General features: G+C 41.8%; 1 protein-coding gene across 12 annotated transcripts in view; it reads right to left on the bottom strand.

Moving 5' to 3' along the window:
• PECAM1 (platelet and endothelial cell adhesion molecule 1) overlaps nt 1-19,716 on the bottom strand; it is a 33,751-nt gene extending 14,035 nt beyond the window's left edge. For 4 of the 12 annotated variants that reach the window (XM_063409093.1, XM_063409094.1, XM_063409095.1 and 1 more), the window contains exons 1-13: nt 15,125-15,435; nt 14,956-14,982; nt 13,503-13,796; nt 12,536-12,835; nt 12,157-12,426; nt 11,516-11,776; nt 10,317-10,598; nt 8,181-8,462; nt 7,634-7,741; nt 6,750-6,777; nt 3,184-3,254; nt 2,485-2,541; nt 1,208-1,276 (exon numbers count right to left, since the gene is read on the bottom strand). In XM_063409093.1, coding sequence (XP_063265163.1) covers nt 1,208-1,276; nt 2,485-2,541; nt 3,184-3,254; nt 6,750-6,777; nt 7,634-7,741; nt 8,181-8,462; nt 10,317-10,598; nt 11,516-11,776; nt 12,157-12,426; nt 12,536-12,835; nt 13,503-13,796; nt 14,956-14,982; nt 15,125-15,158 — 2,083 coding nt within the window. In that variant the 5' untranslated portion in view covers nt 15,159-15,435. Of the gene's footprint in view, nt 1-1,207; nt 1,277-2,484; nt 2,542-3,183; nt 3,255-6,749; nt 6,778-7,633; nt 7,742-8,180; nt 8,463-10,316; nt 10,599-11,515; nt 11,777-12,156; nt 12,427-12,535; nt 12,836-13,502; nt 13,797-14,955; nt 14,983-15,124; nt 15,437-19,515 lie in introns of those variants that run through there. The other 8 variants (XM_063409098.1, XM_063409099.1, XM_063409101.1 and 5 more) reach the window with 5 other exon arrangements.
• Between the last annotated feature and the right edge of the window lie 8 nt (nt 19,717-19,724).

Here is a 19,724-nt window from a genome sequence, read left to right as displayed (position 1 = left end):
ATAGATGTTGATCTTGAATTTAATAGGGCTTTTAATTTAAATAATGCACTATCATATCTTACTATTCTACACCATTGTAAATTGTAGTGCACACTCAGAAATTGGAACAATTATTAGCCCCATTCTGAAGAAGAGTACAACTCTGATCCTTCAGTGCAGAATTTAGCAGAGATGGGTAAATAATCTGCTTAAAACACAGGGAAGACTCTGAAGAATGACAGCAGGAAGTGAGAACAGAAAGGACAGGAGGACTGGCTGTTCCAGGAGGGCTTGGCTGCCAAGCCTGGAGCGTGAGCACTCTTGCCCAAACATCTGTGCTACCAGCTAAACAATCACGTCTTTGGTCTCTGAAGTAAGTGACTAGTCCTTCCTACCAGGAAAAAGGAAATTTATCCATTTCTTCCTCAGTCTGCGTCTCATTCAGCTGGAGCAAAGAAGCAAGAGCAGCACATAAACGTCTCTTGCAGGGTTTATGCACTCTCAGCTACTTGGAGCTTTTTGCAAATTTCTGACACATTTAACAGCTTTCAACACAAGGCCATAATGGCATTGGAGTTCTCCAGATGACCCAGAATGATTGAAGTGGGCATTTGGGTGGTCAATAAATTTCCATGGATATTTCTCCTTCAGGATTGCAGACCTTTACCTCAGCCCCACGCTCTGAGGTCTGGTTACTGCAGGGAGGAGGACAAAGTTATCTGGGCATCAATATCCTCATTTCTCTGTTTAAGGTGCCACAAAATCCAGGATGGTCTCCAGGCCTCTCCAGACTAAGAGACTAAACCAACACGAGTCTCCCTTCTCTATCACAAGTGAATTACAGCTTTGACCCTTCAACTAGTTCCTTTACAAAGGAGGAAATTCCATGGGCTTCTGTTCTCTTCATTATCTTACCCTGTGGCAACCTCAAGTGTATCTTAGTGAATTTGGTCTCTTTAACGTGGATATTTCACAGCAGGCTGCCTTCCGCTTAGAGCCACAGCTCCAGCTCCACACAGGCCTCCTGTCACTGGGAATGATCCTGGGGGAGAACTGCAAGAGCAGCAGCACAGGAGCCTCAGCATCAGCCAGGTTTAGAGCACTGCTGACAGGAGACTGTCAGCACACAGAGCACAACCCTGGCACTCCCAGGTGCCAATACCAGGGAGCAGCAGCAGCCCCAGAGCTGCTCCCAAACATAAACCATAGAAGCTGCAAAGTTTATTACCTCTGTGAGGATCAAGCGTGGAGACTTCAACTTCAGTGTAATCCACCTCAGCACTCTCAAGGTCAGGTCCTGCCCCAAAAATATCAAGAAGATGTTTCTTTGTAGGACTGCATGCTTTGTTTGAGCTGTGGGCCTGATCCTGCTGCCGCTGCAATTAATGGATGAGTCCCAATTTGCTTTGGCAGGTGCAGGAGCAGGCCCTGCTGATGGCAGATGGAGTCACTCTGCTAAGGCCAGCCCATTCCTGAGGGTCATCCCACTCTGAAGGGCAAAGACCAGCTAAAGGCAGATTTCTGAAACTGTGGGACATGCAAATTGTGCCTAAAACTGTTACTCGCAAGGTAACACCTTCAAAAGTGGCACAACACAAAATGGAGTTGGGAATTACCATAGCTTCTCCCCTTCTCCTGCTCCAGCTGCTCCTCCCTTGCTCTCCCTGCCATTTTCTCCACTTTCTCGTTTTCTGTGGCTGCAATGGCAGGACACTCCCCATTCTCCTCTTTCCTCACATTTCAAGCCAATTCTATGTCTTTCATGGCCTCCCTCATCACCTCTCATTCTCCAAATTTCTGCTTTGCCAATTGGCCAATTTCAGCCCTTTTCTCCTAAGGTGCCTCCAAGCCCCCCATAAAACATTTGGAATGGAACTCATCTTCCTCCTCCAAATGCTTCTCTGCCACAATACCCCCAGAAAGCCTGGCAATGATCAGACATCTGACTTATTAACACCACTGGCTACCTGGGTACTACAGACACAACAAACAGCTGTTGCTTTCTACTGTATTTTTCTTAGGGTGAGGATGATTTTCTACCACATTTCTGTAAGAGCTGGAAGGAACCACAATTATCATTCAGACTGAAATCCTGCAGAACTGATTTGGCAGATTATTTTATTCAGATTTCATAGCAGGTTATTTTTAGATTTAATTCCTAAATATTTCAAGATCTAGAGAAGTGAAGAAAGGACAGAGGAGTAAAAGAAACAGCAACCTCTATAATATCTTGGTTTTTAAAGAAATCTGAATATTTGTTATATAGAACTTAATATTTTGAGTATAAATTGTATTTTTATACCATCCATCATTAGATGGCCTGGGATCCAGCACATCTAATTACACTCCATAATGCAATTGATAAAAGGGTCCTATTGGTGTCATTTTGGACATGAGAAAAAAAGGGATGGCCCTATCATTACTACCTCACTACTACCATTAGAAAACATTGAGACTTTCAGTAATAAATAATTAAAAGAAGCTATGGTTTAAGTATGGAATTACCTTTACTCTCATCTGTTGATTTCATGTGGTTTTCATTATCTTCAATGTAACCTGATCCTAAAATAAAAAAGCCAAAGTTGAGCTGACAAAATATTTATTGTAACCAATGAAATAAATGAGTTACACAGCTGCAATTCCTACTGTCATCATCTGTATTTCTATATAACATTCTACTTTTATTCCCACCTGAGATATTCAGGTGGGCAGAATGTGGCTTTTTAAATAGTCAGCTAACAAACACCCAAGGAGCAACTCTCAGGTGCTCTAACCATCATGTCCACCTGTCATTATCAAGTGCACTCAGATCCTGCAATGAAAATTGCCCAGGCAAGTTAACATCTCTATAGTGGCCACATCACAGGGGCTGCAGCTCAAAATTCCTCCCTCAAATAATTTTCTTGCAGCTGTGTCAAAAGCAGAAAGTAATTTTCTTTTACCATGATTTCTCCATCTGTGATATTGTCAATTGATTGCCTGGGAGAAGTGTCTGAGCAGACTTATAAACCAATCTGTGTAAGACGTGCTCATAAAAACTGTACAAAGACAAAATGACAGAAGATACCTTGGACAATGTTATTGGTATCCCTCTGTATTCCCAAAACATTGGGCCCCATCCAAACAATAACTATGAAGTCCAAAACTTTAAACAAATGTTTAATTAAACCGGCTTACTAACAGTCTTATAGCAAAATATCCTACCTGAATAGTAGTTTCCATCACTGGGCTGTCTTGATAGTTTTTCATTTGTCAAGTTTGGAGCCAAGGCAGAACTGAAAAACAAACCAATAAAATTTGATGTAATTATCCAAAATCAGTCAATAAAACCAACAACATGAGTCTGTGTAAAGATCAGTCACTGTCTATGCTGACTACCACATGTTCTTAACCACTGAAACTAATGAAAAAATTGCCTTTGCTTTAGGAGAAGCTTAACGAAACTTTAAGATCAAAAATGTTCCCTATTGCATTATTCTTCTTTAAGACCTCTGTATTTTCCATTTAATTCCATATTTAAATGCATTCAAATACAGACCTGACATTCTTGTATTTCACTTAGCTGGCCTGTTTTTCTATTTTTAGAGTATTTCCTCATCCTGTTGTTGTGTTAGCAGGTGGCACATGAAGCACAACCATCCATTGTCTGCAGGTGTGTGCTGTAACAAGCTATAGTCATGTGAAGCAAGGCTGACAGCCCTTTATACACAGAAATATTGCACTATCATAAAGTAGGTGTCATGGTCTAACCCCAGATGGCAGCTAAATATCACACAGGCACTCACTCACGCCCCTTCCCTGCCACAGAAGGATGGGGAGGAAGACTGGGAAAAGATAAACCTCGTGGATTCAGATAAGAACAGTTTAATAATTCAAATAAAGTTAGTAATAATAGCAATGAAAAGGGGGGAGAGAGAAAGGGAGAGAGACCCCAAGGAAAACAAGGGCTGCCCTGAGCAGCGATCAGCACCTCCTGCAGTCCCAGGCTCAGCGCGGTTTTGCCGCCGGGGCTGTGCTGTGATAGCGGCCAGAACCTGCTTTATTCAGCCTTCAGTAACCCCACAAATGAAGGGTCTTCCAAGAGGTGGGACCAGGCAGCTGCTTCATCTCCTCCATCTCCAAGGCTGCTCTGCTGAAAGCCCACCAGGATTCTTCTGGGTCCTTGAAGTACCCACTCCTGGGATAGTCGATGCCCACAGAACCTCTGGGCCAGCCCAGTGGGGGCTTCTGCCACACATCCCCGGTCAGGCTGGTTTCAGCCTCCAGCAGTGAGTTCTTGGAACCCCCTCCAGAAACACAAGCGGGTTCCGCCCCTCCACAGCCCGATCACGTCAGGGTACGCTGTGCACCCGCATCTGCTCAGCCTTATACCCCTGGGGGCTGACATGAGGGCCACGTGAGCCACGCAGTCCAGTAAACAAGGCTGTCCCTCTCTTCCACACGGCTGGAGGCACAGCCCCTTTAGTCTTGGTCATGGGTTTATCCAACTCGCTTCTTGTGAAAGTGGGGTAGAATTCTTCTCCACAGGATCAGGAGTAAGATCAACCCTTCCACTCTGTCTGAGGAACTGCCCACCGCAGACCGCAGCGGCAATTTTCCTGGAGGAACCCCCTCTTGTGATTATTTTTCCTTGCAATTCATGTAGGACTGAGGTAGAATTTCCATCCCTTTCTCATGTTATCTTGGTAGGCCTGCAGAAAAAACAGGGTCTTCCCTGGTATGTACCCTCAAGATTCTCCCTTGACAAAATGACATTTTTTGTTACCCGCTGAGATTCCAGACCGTGCTTGTGAGGAGTAGAATCTATATCCTGTCTGAGTTGCTCAACCTGTTTCTCCACAGCAGGGACAAGGGAAGAAGAGATTTTCCTGTGTACTGCTAGAGTTGGGGAGCCACTGCCTCCACCACTGGTGCCTCTTTGTGTCTCCAGACAACACTGCCAGTGAGTGTGAGCTGGTGATGATGGTGCACTCTGGTGTACACATTTCTCATACATGGTTTGAGCACATTAGACTTCATCTGGATCTGGGAGTGACCATGTATTGTTTGGGCCATAATAAATTATCTACCTCTAAGCATGGCTAATTCCCTCCTGTACTGGCTACCTTTTTCCATTGTGGTCCACTTGCCTGGGTGACACAGGACATCTTCCTTGAAGAAATACCTTTCTTTTACAAGAGCTCCTCCAGAGCCTGAGGACTTGTGTTACTCTTCCAATCACCTTGTCAATTCACCTATCCCTAGAAAATGATCCCAGCTGCTTGGCTTCCCTACCCTCTAACTGCACACCACCAGCCCCATTATCCCAGCACCAGAGCAGCCAGGTGACAACGTGCTCACCTGGATGATGGCTGAAATCCTTTTGCATATCCTGCAGCCCACTCAGGGATAGGGATCAAGTGCCTCTTGTTCTGCCTCTTCCTTCTGTTCTTGTTATGACCCTGCTTTGTCCTTCTTTACTAAACAAGCCATTTTCCTGTGCATTTCTCTTCCTTTATTTGCAGGGCAATTGCTACAGACAGTGGTTTGTCCTCTGGTTCAGCTGCATCACCCACCCCTGGGGTGAGTAATTGCTTGCTGCCAGGGTTTGAGTGGCCACAGTGCCTGTCACTGGAGTTTGAGTGCTCCCTCTGCCTGTCGTGGGGGTTGGAGTAGCTGCAATTAACTTTCTGCCCCTAAACAAGAGCTGAACCACATTCAGTCATTTGCTGGTTCCTACCAATAGGGCCATGCTGGTTCCAAAATCCCAAGTGTATTCAAAATTTTCCTGATTCTCAAATGGTCTGGTAAGGCTGGAGAAGAAAGGGAGGCTGTGGGAAGATGTCTCTCCTCCGTAGGCTGGTTGTCCGAGGAATCGGGTAAAAGATGTAATTGTGAATAACTCCCAACAGGTGTCTCCCCACGCACAGGTGATGGCAGCGCTCAGACCCGACCAGGTGAGTTAAAACAACACCCTCAGCCCTGGCCCGAAGGGAACAAACACAACGGGGAGAAATTGTGCAAGAACGGTGTTGGAGAGCACAGCTCTGAGAGCAAACAAATCAACACCGTGACCAGTGGCTTTTAAACCACAAGGAATGCTTGGAACAAACTTGTTTCAGCATGCACTGGTCAGATCTTTGTTAACTTCGAGTGCCACCTTGGGTGCCAAAAAGGGCAGATGTGATTTAACCCCAGCTGGTAACTAGGCACCCTCCCTCATCCACCCCACTCCCAGTGGGACAAGGAGAAGGACTGGAAAAAGGTAAAACCCAGGTAAGAACAGTTGAGATAAGAACAGTTTAATGATTGAAATAAAGTAAAATATAAAATAGAAGATATAATAATAATAATAATTAATAATAATAATAACAGTAGTAGTAGTAGTAGAAGGAGCAAAAGAGAGAGGAGTAAAACTCAAGAAAAACAAGTGATGCTCAATACAATTGCTCAGCACCTGCTGACCAGTGCCCAGCCCAGAGCACTGACCAGTGCCTCCCAGCCAATTCCCCCCAGTTTCTCCCCTGGGAATGCCACTCTGTGTGTGGAAGATTCCCTTTGAGAGTTTGGGTCAACTGTCCTGGCCACGATCCTGCCTGGCTTCTTGAGCCCCTGCTCATTGGCAGAGCATGAGAAACTGAAAAGTCTTTGACTTAGTGTAAGCACTACTTAATTAAAACAGCAGTGTTATCAACATTATTCTCACACTCAATGCAGAACAGAGCACTGTACCAGCTACTAACAAGAAAATTAACTATCCCAGCCGAAACCCAGACAGGAAGGCATCTTACCCAGACATCTCCATGGATGGTCCTTTAGCTTGACAGAGAAAAACAAAAACATCTATTAATAGGTTGTACAAGTAAAGAATTTAAAAGTAAAAAATGAAAAACAAAATTATAGTGATTGTCTGCTCCTGTCAGAATAATTTCTCCTGGTTTCACAAATTTAATTACCTCATGTCTTATATCCTGTTTATCTCCCAGGTCCCTTAAATCTCTCTTTCACACAGAACCCTAGACCCCAAACCCCCGGTTAACCAAGCCAATTTAAGCAACCTGGGACATCCAAATGCTCCAAATTTTCCCACACAATTTGCCATGTACAGCATATGAAAGGATAAATCAGATTTACTTATTTTCTGAAATAATTGGATCTAAAACAATACCTTAATGATAAAAGACAAATCCCTAACTGAAATGGTATTACAAAGAGGAAGACAAAAACCTAATCCCATAAACTAATAATCTAAATTTGCTTCATGAGGACTAGAGAAGAAGCTCAGTTACACTTGAGTTGAGACCCCAAATCAAATTTTTATAGCTCTATAAGGGATCAGAAACCTCCTCAGGCCCTGTCTGCCTCTACATTGCCTGGGGCTGAATTTCAGACCTGGGACTGCATAGGAACAGTGTAATTCTGGCCTATATTTGATAACCTTTGCTTCCCCTGTGCCTGCCCAGCACTATTAGTTATATGTTTTGCCCAATATCCTTGGAAAGCTTCAGCACATTTGCAGCCTAATTTGGGTCACCTGGCATTTCTAAGTAGATTCTTTTAACTGTGTTTAGTCATCTCTGAAGCCTCATCCCCACAAGCCTTTGCTGCTGAGACAAATGCAAGTTTTACTGTAATCCATCTGTCCCCAAACAAAGAGAAGGGAACCATTCATTACCCTTTTTCTTCTTACGCAAAAACCACCATAAAGCGACTGCTCCTGCTCCTGCCATGGCAGTTAGGACAAAGGCAGCAATGACTCCTTTCTGCCAGGTTGCTAAGATGACTGCAAATAAGAAAAACATGTTTAAGAGAGTAGTTACAGTGATAGCTCAACCCCACCAAATTCTGCAGTTCCTGACCTCTCATCTTACTACACATGAACCTTCTTACACACTGGGGAAAATCTTGGAAGAGATTTGCGTGCCACCTTCTCTAGTGAGCCTCTCCTTTGTGACCAAAATCTCAGTACATCAGCAGCTTGGTTTGAGTTTGCATCTTGCTCCTTTGGCTTTTGGGTATCCCCTACATTTTTCTATGCAAGCTGGACAATCTCTGTTTATAAAGACATCTCTCTGTTTAACTATTGACAGCGGTGGAACAAAAACCACCAGTAAGGTGGTATTAACCACTCCAGTAAGGGAATTACACTTAGGAACATCTCAAATCAGATGTCCTCACCTATAAATGTGACAAAATAGGCAGCTTATTATTAATGAGCTCACCACTGATGGTTATTGGATGGCTCTTCACGTCCACGCTGGCTCGGTTCGAAGCCATGCAATAATAGGTCCCTGTGTCCTTCCTCTTCATTGTTCTCTTGTGCCATATGGTTCTGTCTGAATATTCCCTTACTTCATGCAGAAGAACTTCATGGTCAGTTTTTTTAAAAAACTTGAAGTCAATTGGCCAAGATCCCTCTTTCACAGAGCAGAGGAAAGCAGTATCACTGCCAACTTCTACTTCTCCATACGGAACGCTGCCCAAACTGGCATCCCTGATTGGTACTACAGAGGAAGGCACAAAGAAAACAAATATTAGCAGGATTAGAAATAACTTTGATGACAAAATATTGTATTGTAGAAATGCTTGCTTTAATGCTTAGTTAAACAGAGACTGAATGCACAGTATTAATCTTTCTGAACAGTCTCTGCCAGACAGCATCCTCTAGTAAATATTTTTATACACCCAGAAATAGAGAGGGCACGATAAAGAAACAAAGTAGACACAGGAAGAAATTATATCCATTCCACAAAGGTCAGTCAGTCTCTTTCCTTAAAATCCCTTGGATGCCCCTCTGGCCCCAGCCTACAGATGATTTAATTTCCAGAAATAATACACTCAGCAGTTCCATTGTGTAAATTATGGTGCAATTTGTGTAGTTCTGCTTTCATAGTTACATAGAGTTACGTTGTCTTATGCTAACTCTGTAAGGGTAAGGGTATTCTTGTAACTTTTAATACACAGTGGAAGGTGTCAGGAGCCAACTGATCAAGTCCTCCAAAGGCAGAAGCAAATCCCAAAAGTCAATGGTTAGAGAATATAGCAAACTCAAGGAGAGAAGTTTGTTTGCATTTGAACAAGTTGTAAGAATATGCATAGCCAAACCACAGTTTTTAACTCTGCTGGTTTACAAATGAAGCATTTGAGCATACACAGAGCCAGCCTAGGAGCAGATGAGCTCCAGCCTTTGGAATGACAGGGGTAAAAAACAGACACACACTGTGATGCAAGACATGTAGAATGTCAGCAGCTTTGCAAAATGTTTGGGATAGGAACCATGTTTTGCTAGAATTCCCAAAGAAAAGTTCTCTGGAAATATTAAAAATGTGTTTGAGGAAGGGCTATGGATAACACAAGGCAGATGTAAAGAAGGAATCATTAAGGAAACACTGGTACAGAAGCAGAGGAAGGAAACTAGATTTGATATGAAAAGATGCTGGTCGTGAAAGCTGTATTTGTATTAGGAAGCAGATTTAGGTATAAGACATGGGTTACTACGACTGAGCCCCTGAGAGAGAGAATTGCTCTGGAAAACATAAGTCCTTTTCCAGATCTGATACAGACAGAAAGGACAGAATATAGAGAATTCAAAGTCACCACTCACCAGTGGTGGATTGTGGAAGACTGGCTCACCAGGCTCCAAAAAATGACCTTCTCTTTAGAACTTCTAAGGAGTGTCACAATATATCCCAAACCACAGCCCTGACAGCTGGGATACACCAGTTCAGCAAAGAAATACCCACTTGTTAATGGACTAAGATTATGCTTTGTGTTTGTTTATTTGTACCTTGTTATTTCAAAATACCTTGACTTTAAACCTCCCTGGATAAAACCCTTCAGAGTTTTATCATTCAGCTTGTCTCTGCTGTTAGTGAACAGTGGAACTGATGAATTTAAGGTGAGACCTAAGGTGCTGTCTGAGTGAATGCAAATACTGTAATAAAAGCCTTGTTTAGGAGGTCAGCAAGTGGAGAGTGTGCAATAATCCAACTGACTCAGAAGAAATGCAACAATTCTGGATTTATCTGTTCTAGTCATACACAACTCAGTGTCAAAACTCTGAAATAAAACAGCCTATTAACCACAAGTTTATCATATTAAGACCAACACAATTTGATTTAAACCAGGACACAAAACTGAAAACTCCTTGGTAGAGAGAAATTACCTCTTCTTTTTCAAAGATCAAGAGCTGACTTCTGCTCTGGTCCTGGACTACTGTGCTGTGATAGGCAACTATTTGAAGTCCAGTGAGCAAGAACTTGTAAACATTTCACATCCATTTTGCTTAGTCCACCATTTGCTGCTACAGTTTCAAACCCTAAATATGACATTAGACAAGAAGAATTAAACAGACTTACCTATCACTGTGACATTTAGAATATTGCTAGTTTTCACACCACTGGAGTGATTGTTTCTAGCGTCACATTTGTATCCTCTGTTGTCATTTAGTCCAATATCTTCATCCACAAATGTAGCATATGTGTCATTAGTTACATTTTTCTTAATTTCATCCCCTTTGTAGAATGTGAATGTTATTGGTGGTGTTCCCATCACTGAGTGACAGATTAATTGTAGAGGCTTCCCTAATACCACCTCTGGTGAACCACTGACAACAGAAAGAGTTGGCTTGGAGACTGGAGCTAAAAGGTGAATAAAAAAAAAAAGTTGCAAATTACACTGCATAAGCCCAAGAGACAGTATTATTTTGTAGAAAACACAAATATACAATATTTAGCTAGTTTGCACATACAGTCTATATTGGGAAGCTCTTCCTCATCGACAGAATGGAAATGGGAGACTTGAACAAATCAATAGCACAGATAACAGAAGTGACTTTGAATAAAGCAGCAGACAGGGACGACATGAAGCAAAACAAGGAAAGGATCAGTGACACAGCTGTGGGTTATCCAAACTCCAAAAGCAGTTCTGACCAAGGAACAAGTGTGCTCCATGTATGCACTGAGGGACTGCAGAGCTCCTTCCCAGGGCCCTGCTGCAGCAGCACAGGGAACACCCAGCTCATCCCTCGCACAGTCTGGGAACCACTGTGCCTGTTCCATGAGAGGGAGCAGAGCTGGAGCACCCACAGCTGCTGAGGGGGCTGTGTTTAGAGCAATGAACCCCTGGATTTTCTAGAGTAGGGCCATCAAGATGACCTCTGGCTCTCCTGGCTTTCTGCCTGGAGGGTCAGGGATTCGAGGCACACACGACAGAGCTTCAGATCAAAGTGAAAGTTTTGCAGAACATTCTGGCTCCTGCAAATAGTAATGACTGAGGGTTTATCTGGTCCCTGGCAGAGCCTAGGGAGCAGCAGGAAACCATTCCAACTCCCTTCTCTGAGGACCAGCCCTGGAAAGTATGACTTGATTATATCACAATACACCAAAACCTCTGCAGCTAAAGCACATCCCACAGAAATTCATGTTGTAAGAACTACCAGACACCCTGCTAGCTCATGGACTAGAGACTGATTCTGTAAACAGATGTCCTTATTTATAAGCTTCTGGTTTAGATCCTCCCCCCACCCTGGTGGTTCTAAGCCTCTGTATCAACTCACCATAAACATTTATCATTACAGGTTTGCTCTCCTTGACTATTCCTTTTACTTCAGCTTTGCAGGTGTAAGATCCAGTATTGTTCACATTAACTTTAATTAGCAAGACTCTAGAATTTTTCAACAGGATGTCTCCACTGGAAGTTTTCTGTATTATAGAGAAGTTGGCTCTCCGAGAACCATTAATGCTGCAACTCAAAATTAAATCTTTATTTTCATCCAGCTTATTTGTAGAAGCAGACAGCGTTGGCTTGGGGAATAATTCTGCAAGATAAAAAGAGAGATGATTCATTCAACGTGAGCCTGGAACAACGTGACTACTTATCTCAAAGTATACAGAATGAAGGACATACTGATAGTTTATAATTTGGGAAGAAAACAATCATGTTATTTTAATATTATTGTACTTTCAGGGAAAACAAACTTAGCAATTGCTTGAAAACACTTTTCACAAGCTGGTTGAGGAGATTATTTGAGTTGGGAAATACAGGTGGGAAAAAATCAGAACCAAAATCTAACTTAGCCTTTAATTTACAGAAAATTTACACTTGGATCTGGAGGTTACACTTAGATCCTGAGTTCTGCCAAATTTAAATTTAAATATTAATACTTTGAGTAAAATCTTAGATGAACAGAGGTTTTACCTGACACAAAGACATTCAGCTTGGTGGTTTTAGACACTGCTCCTTGCTCCACCTTACACAGGTATTCACCACTGTCCTCCTGAGTAGCTACTGTAGAGTATTTCAAAACTTTCCTATCTCGTACACTGTTCAGTATTGTTCTGTTTTTCTGGAGGATGATTTCAATGTCACGAATTTGAGCTACCACAGTTGAGCATTCAAACTCTATTTGGTCTCCTTCTGTAACATTACTCAAGGGCTTGGTGATCAGAGTAGGTTTTATAAATGGTTCTGCAAGAGAATACATACAAACATACAGATAGATATACATATCTACATGTGACCCAATTTTTATCTGTAGCAAGCAAAGAAATGTAAAAAGAAAAGTTAAGCAACTTGCCCTTGACTGTAACAAGTGTTTTGTTGCTATGTTGTGAGCTTTCCCATCCAGATCTTACTTGTCTCTTGCCAAAGCAATCAAATTGTAAAATATTATCTCCCTCTTCTACATAATATTCCACTTCAGAGAAATTTTGGTTTCGTTCAGGTACACGTTTTTCTTTAGGTGCTGAATTTGTCTTTATCTTCCGGAAAAAGAACTCCAGAGGAGGTACTTCTTCTGGCAGCTCACAGCGTAATTTCACAACTTCACCCTCTAAAACTTCTTTCTTGTCAGCAGTCAGGATTGGCTTGGTCATTCCTTACAACAGAAAACACGAAAAGAAACAGAACATCGCATAATGATGGAATAAAGAGTATCTCTGATGACTGTGGGAATGATTTAGACTGATTAAAGATGCAAATAGTTTGCAAGAACCAAAAGATGACCCGGTAACTACTCAGTGCTAACAAATTCTTTCCAAGAGGCTTTTCCAAGGGGAAAATGTCACCTGCAGTCAAGAACATGTCTAGAAACTGTACAGATGGAGGTGGCCTCTGCTCTCATAAGAGATGAAAGAACAAGACTACTTTTTTGTAGCTGGCTTTGGTGATGGCTCTCACACCCCGAGCATCCCTGTACATTCTTTCCAGCATTTCCAGGAATCTGCCCACCCCTTGTCATGGTTATTGGCGTGGGCACAACTTTCACAAATAATGCTTTCTCTAGCCTAGAGAAGAGAGGCTCAGGAGAGTGGGGATGCTGGCACAGACTGTGTTCCTGATAGCACTGATCTGTCCTGGAGCCTTGGGATCCTGAGCTCATTTCTGTGCTTTAACATGGGGGATTAGTACCAAAATCTCATGGAGTACTGTGATGTTAAAGATAAAACACACTTTGCAAGATACCCTGTTTTTCCTGACTATTTTTCCTTCCCTGTCAGGTTGTTGCTCTGTATCTCATCTGCCATGTCTGACAGGACACTCACCTGCTACCCAAACATAGACGGAGTCACTGAACCTCGATTTTCCATCTGCTCTCACAGTACATTCATAGTCTCCCGTATCTGAAGATCTGGCCACAGGTATTTCATAGCGTGCATCTGCTTTGTCTGATACAGTCGTAAACACAAGCTTCCTATCCTTAAAAATTGTAAAATTATGCTTCAGCTGGAAATCAATATTTTTGCTAATATCAGCGTGGCAGATGATTGACATTGGAGCTCCATTCTTCACTTTGACAGATGGCTGAACCCTGATTTCAACTCTGTTGAAAGTAAAAACTTGATAGAAAATAAAAAAGAAAAAGTTATATTTGTTTTTAGTTAGTCCAACACAACACAGTTATCTCAAGCTGCTACATTTAAATTACAAAAATTAATTTTAACATTTACATTTCATTTGATAGGAATATTGTCATTTAAAATGATAAGTGCTTTTAGAAATAAAGTTCATGGTAGTATTTATATAAATTTGTATATGTGTATAGAAATGTGTATGCATAGAAATATATTCTGAATTTAGAACCACAGCAAGAAAAATAATTTGTAGTTTAAATTTTACAACTGTTAAGACTCCTGGTATAATTGATATTTATATTCTGACATCTCGAGGAACAAGTGTAGGAAAAAATGTATTAGTTTATTCACTTTCTCTTCCTTTAGAACTTACACTTTTGTGCTATGCCCATTTTGGTCAGGATTTGTATTAGAAATTGCTATGCAAATAGAAAAGTTTTCCTGCATCTAAAGAAGTCCCTTGTCCTGCACATTTCCCAGCCATTTCTAATGTGGCCTTGCTAGAGAGAGTCCAGGGCACAAAATCAGTGAAAACCTGGATTTCCTTGCATGTGAATAGACCACGTGCCAGCAAGGAGCAAACATTTCTCCTAGGTGAGGAAAAAAGGAATCATGCAGAATGTACGTGCTGGGAAGCAGCAGGATAAGATAAAAGGTAAACGTGTTCCTTTCAGAACACAATTTCTGAGCTCTGCTCAAACCTGATGAATTCTTTTACAAGACCAGGAGACAGTGCCCTTAACTAGAGTTTTATCCTCCCTCCTGCCTTGTGGGCATGAGAGGGATTTTTACATATCAAAACAAAATGTTAATTTTCCCTCCTACCTCTTTTGTGGCTCAGAAAAGCAAATTACTCTAGGAAAGATTTCACCAAAACCTTCATTACGGTATGAGTAGCACATCTCTGATTTAAACACTATACCAAGAAACACCACCAAGTAAACTTTTGTTTTTTTCTTTTTCATATAGCCAAATGTCATACTGAGCTATTGTACAGCAAATCCAAATAAATTCTGTTATGGATGCATACCCACAACCAAGAAATTTGTTACATTATATCAAGTTTGTATATAAATTTGTTATATTAAATTTGTACATAAAAAACACCAACAAAACAACAACAATAAAAACTACCATTCCCTACCTTTCACCTGAGCATGAAGTTCTGAACCTGGAAAAATAAAAGAGAAGAAATGTTATTTTCAAAGCTTATAGATTGAGAGACAGTAATGCAAAACTGTAAGGAGCCTCAACCAACCCCAAACAAACCAGAAACACAGGTACCCACCCAGAGATTTAGTTAGCAAACTTACACTGCAAGAAAATCACCAGAAGAGCAAGATACATCTCGTTCCTGCAGAACAGACACTTCAATTCCAAAATAAAACAATATTCATTATCAGAGGTGATGCCTCCAGGTACCAAAACCACGTTATGCTTTTTTCCCTTGTTGTTTTATGGAAACCGATAAAAATTTGCCATTAAAATTTGTACGTTTTCCCCGATCTTCAGCAGAAACTGGCTGGATCAAGTGATCGTTCCCATTACTGGAAACTGGAAATGGCAAACAATGAGAATGTATCTGCTGCTCCCAGGCAGATTACTGGTCAGGAAGTGACTGGACTTTTCCTGAGGGCGCTACCAAACGCGTTTGCTTTGTTTAATTTCTTAAGGTGTATTAAAAAAAACAAGAAGTTCCAATGACATTATCCTGCAGTTCCTGTCAATATGGGTATTTTTAAGTCCTCATTAACCATTTAGGAACACAAATTACCTTTGCTACTTGACTTCAGTAGAGAGTTGAGCTAGTATTTCCCTTCATCCTAACAGAGGAATCTTTCAGAGAATAGATGTACATAATTACTCATTTTCCCCCTTTACCTCCATTTCTAGGTCTCCCATTTTTGCTGTGGCAAAGAACAGCTTTCCTGTAGGTTACACAATAAATACAATTATCTCAAAAAGCAGAGGTACTGTGGTGTGAGATTAGAATACTGACAGGTGGATCTCTCATACTTCCATCATATATCAAAAACATGGATCTGCACCAGATTCTATTTTATGCAGTTAGGACAGTGCAAAGGACACACACTCACAAACCTTAAACCCCTCAGGAAAAGAATCAGATGGAGTTTCAATTCTCAGCAGAAATATGCAGCAGCACTGGCACAATCTGAAACAGAGAAGGCTTCTCTGTTGTCCAGGATATTCCAGGATATCCCTCTCAGTGTATCAGCCTACTTGTAAGTCAGACTTAAGTCATTCCCTCCAGCCCTGACACGGACTGAAGCCTACAGGCCTGACAAAACCAACTCCTTCAGAAAGGGTTTCTCAAGCTGAGTGACCCAGAACTCCCTAAGCTGTGATTTAATTATTCTTGAAAACTGAGTGCTCAACTCTCAATCTCTCTGTTCTTTTCCCTATGGACAGAGTCAATGCTTTCCTTTAATTCCTGCAACATTTTCCAGGCTTGTTAAAACACTGCATAAAACCATACAAAATACATTCACAGAACTCCATAAATGAGACAGACAGTTCTCATAAGCTTCACTGTTCATAAGAAAACCCTTTCTTTCCTCCTGGGGTGAATGAAAGCCGTAGTTTTCCCCCCACATCAGTATTTTAAAGCTATGAGTCTACTTCAATGACTGTATTACCCACATCAGAGTGGAATTTTACAAAAGGAAACAGAAGGAAAACACACATCTATTTAACAATGTATGGGCTGCATGAACCAGGCCTCTCTGGCTGTTTTACAGAATGGTACAATAGTCACAGCAATTAAGACTAAGCTGTTAACTAAGTGTTTGTCCTGCTCAGCCCAGGCTGTTGGAAACAACCACCAACAAAAGACTGGTGGCTTGGGCAGCTGCCAACCACGGTCCCCAGAGACAGGTAAAGGAAAAGAGCAGGAGGACATGTGGCAGGTAGAGAACAAAGGTAGATCAACTTTTGCTACTGGTAACAAAAAAATAGGAAGGAAGGAGATTTTCCCCTTCCCCCTCTCCCCGTAAAAGAATTCAGCAGGACATAAAAAGCTCAGCAAAACCACATCGGTCTTTCCCACGGGGGGACAAAGGTTCCTCTGAGCCCTGGCTGGGAAGGAGAGGGAGGGTGGGCCAAGACCCTTCAGAGAGGCCCAGCCGGGCTCAGGTCAGAGCCGGGCTCGGGTCAGAGCCGGGCTCAGGCCCAGGTCAGAGCCGGGCCCAGGTGGAAGGCCAGCTTTAGGAACAGCTCAGGATTGAGGTTTAATGGTGCCAAAACCTGAGGCTGTTGCCAGATGTCACTCCCAAGTGAAGCCTATTCCACAAGATTCCACAGGCTGATTAAACTGTCACATTCCTGACAAGCCTCAACATTGTCTTGGGGAGTAAAATCACGCTGCTATTGACCAAAACCCAAGAATTAAATTCTACTGCAGGAATTAAGGCCAGAATAACATGAAACTTGAGAGAAAAACATTTCAAACACAACAACATTTTAAGACCATCTTTGATGGTTAAACTGGAAACCACATTGACCTAAAGGATGTGAACTTTAAGTGCCAGTACCTGTGCCAGTAACACAAATGCATATTTTCCTAACAGCCATTTAATTGTCATCTCCCAAGATACATATTTCTGAGTAACAGAAGATCAAATTTATTCTAATACACATCATACAAAGAACTCTATTCAATCCCTTTTATATTTGTAGGAAAAGCAGGACTGACCTCAGAAATGCAACACACCTTCTGAAGCAGCCAGAATAGCCATTATAATCTGACTGAATGCCCTTTGAAACCCATGGGAATCATCACATTTAATCTACTGCCAATGAACTGGACCCTTACACACTAAAACCTCATCTGGGAATTCACAGTCCCTGTTTCTACTGGCTGAACCTCTGTTACTTGCTCACATGTGACATTTCCTAAGAGCCACCAGCTCTGGCAACTGAACAGAGCTTTGCTGAAATGAGAGGCAGAGTCTATTTCCCTAACTAAGGGAAAAATGCTGAATAAGATTTTCAGATTTTTCCCTCTGCAGATAGTGTTTTCAGCCAGTGCCTTACAACAGGAAAGGGAGCTCGGAGTTCCCAGCACACTGCAGCTGTTTGTTTGTTTCCATGTGCTCTCAGCAGAGAGCTGACCTCCAGCACAAACACCTCACATCTCACACACCAATTCCAGCCAAACTTCTGGGGCACCCAGACTTGGTCTCCTGGTCTCAAAATACCCATTCCTGACAGCAGTTTCACTTTCTTCAGAAAAGAGGAAAGCTTTGTGTGTGTTGCCTTCCAGTTCTACTCACTGATTTATTGATTAAACATTTTTGGGCTCAGAAATCTTGTCACTGATAATGGAGGTTCCACATAATTTCATGTGTAGGTTCACTGATTCTAAATACAGCAGATTGCTATAGAGGTGTATCTACAAATGTTTAGGATTTTTCTGGATTTTATTTTAAAAATTTTAAAAATTCAGAAATTGATCTCTACCTACACTGAAGTCAACACAAGTTTTCCAGTAACTAAATCAGGAACAGCTCTGATTTCTAATCCCTAAATTCCTGACACATACAATGGTTTAACTGCTTTGATTTCTTACAGCTGTGAACTGTTTTGCTTACTTATCAATTCCTGTTTCAGTATACTCACAGATAACAGAACTATAACAACACTGCTCTTTTCACAAGTCTAGACAAATCTCTGGTGAGCTGGGAATGAAACAAGTTCTTTCTACGTACATTTTCAGGGCATATTGTCTTCTCTTGAAAGTGGGACATTTGCATCTATTTTTTTGTTTTAAAAGCATCTCTTTATACCTCCCTGGAGAAGAATAAAAAATTATTTTTTCTCCATGGATTTGAATAGTTACAAGAGCATTAAAGAAATTAACATTGTCCTTTTTTTGAGTACTCTGGAAGTTCTACAATTTGCAATTTACAAACACTCTGGATTGCCCAGTTTGTGTGGGTATAAATTACATTTCACAATGGCACCATCTGCTGGGAGATGGGCAAGGCAATGAAGCACACTGGGCTTCCCTCACTGCCCCCTTCCACAGTTAAATACAGGGTGACTGATACTCAACAACTCCTCCAAATGGCAACATAAATTAAACCTGGAAAAGCACCTAATGGAACCAAAAGGCTGATAATGACAGAATATCACTGAGGCTTTCACCCTGGAACTTCTACTTTTAATAAAACAGGAGCTAATTATTACTATTTGGTTTTACACTTCCTTACTGATACAGTGCAACACTGAAAAGAGCACTAGAAATCTGTCTTGACTTGTATTTCACACAGCACACGCTTCCATGTACCTTGGGAATTCCTTCAGACAAATGGGAGAAATCCCTTCTTTCAGAGATGTGAAATCAGTTGATGGTTACAATATCAGCAAGGTCTGTGGTGACACCTCAAACTTTCTCTGTGCCAGCAGCGTGGGGCTGATTCAGCTCCTCGAGGACATTTTTAGCTGCTGTCCACTACTGGATGAACAGGAACACACATCACACCCTGTCACTGTCACACAGTGCCCTTCACTGGCAAGGGACCAGGATTTGCACTTGTTTTGCTTCACATCCAGCATTTCCAGATGCAGCTGGAAAACAGCCTCAAGCTCTGCAGCCACATGCATCAGAGAATGAGCAGAGGAGAGCTCAGTAACTCATGGCTGCAGAGGGAATTAATCCTGGAAATATTTTTCCTTCTTTTACCATTATTTTAATATTGCTTGATGATTCCCCAGGCATTATTCCACATTGGTTCCATGAGTAAAATTCAGTTGGCAGTGACTCAATGAGCTGATCCAAGTTGACAGAAAATCTTTCAGCAGTCTGTGCAAACCAAGAGCAGAATTGATTTGCTCCTGATCTGCTGCAGGTGGCCACACACAGCCAGGCATGGCTGCTCCTCACATAACTGA

The sequence above is a fragment of the Prinia subflava genome, chromosome 12, assembly GCF_021018805.1.
Source record: "Prinia subflava isolate CZ2003 ecotype Zambia chromosome 12, Cam_Psub_1.2, whole genome shotgun sequence".
NCBI classification, from domain to species: Eukaryota; Metazoa; Chordata; class Aves; order Passeriformes; family Cisticolidae; genus Prinia; species Prinia subflava.
Note: the sequence above shows the minus strand (reverse complement) of the source record. Positions and strands in the feature narration are given on the sequence as shown.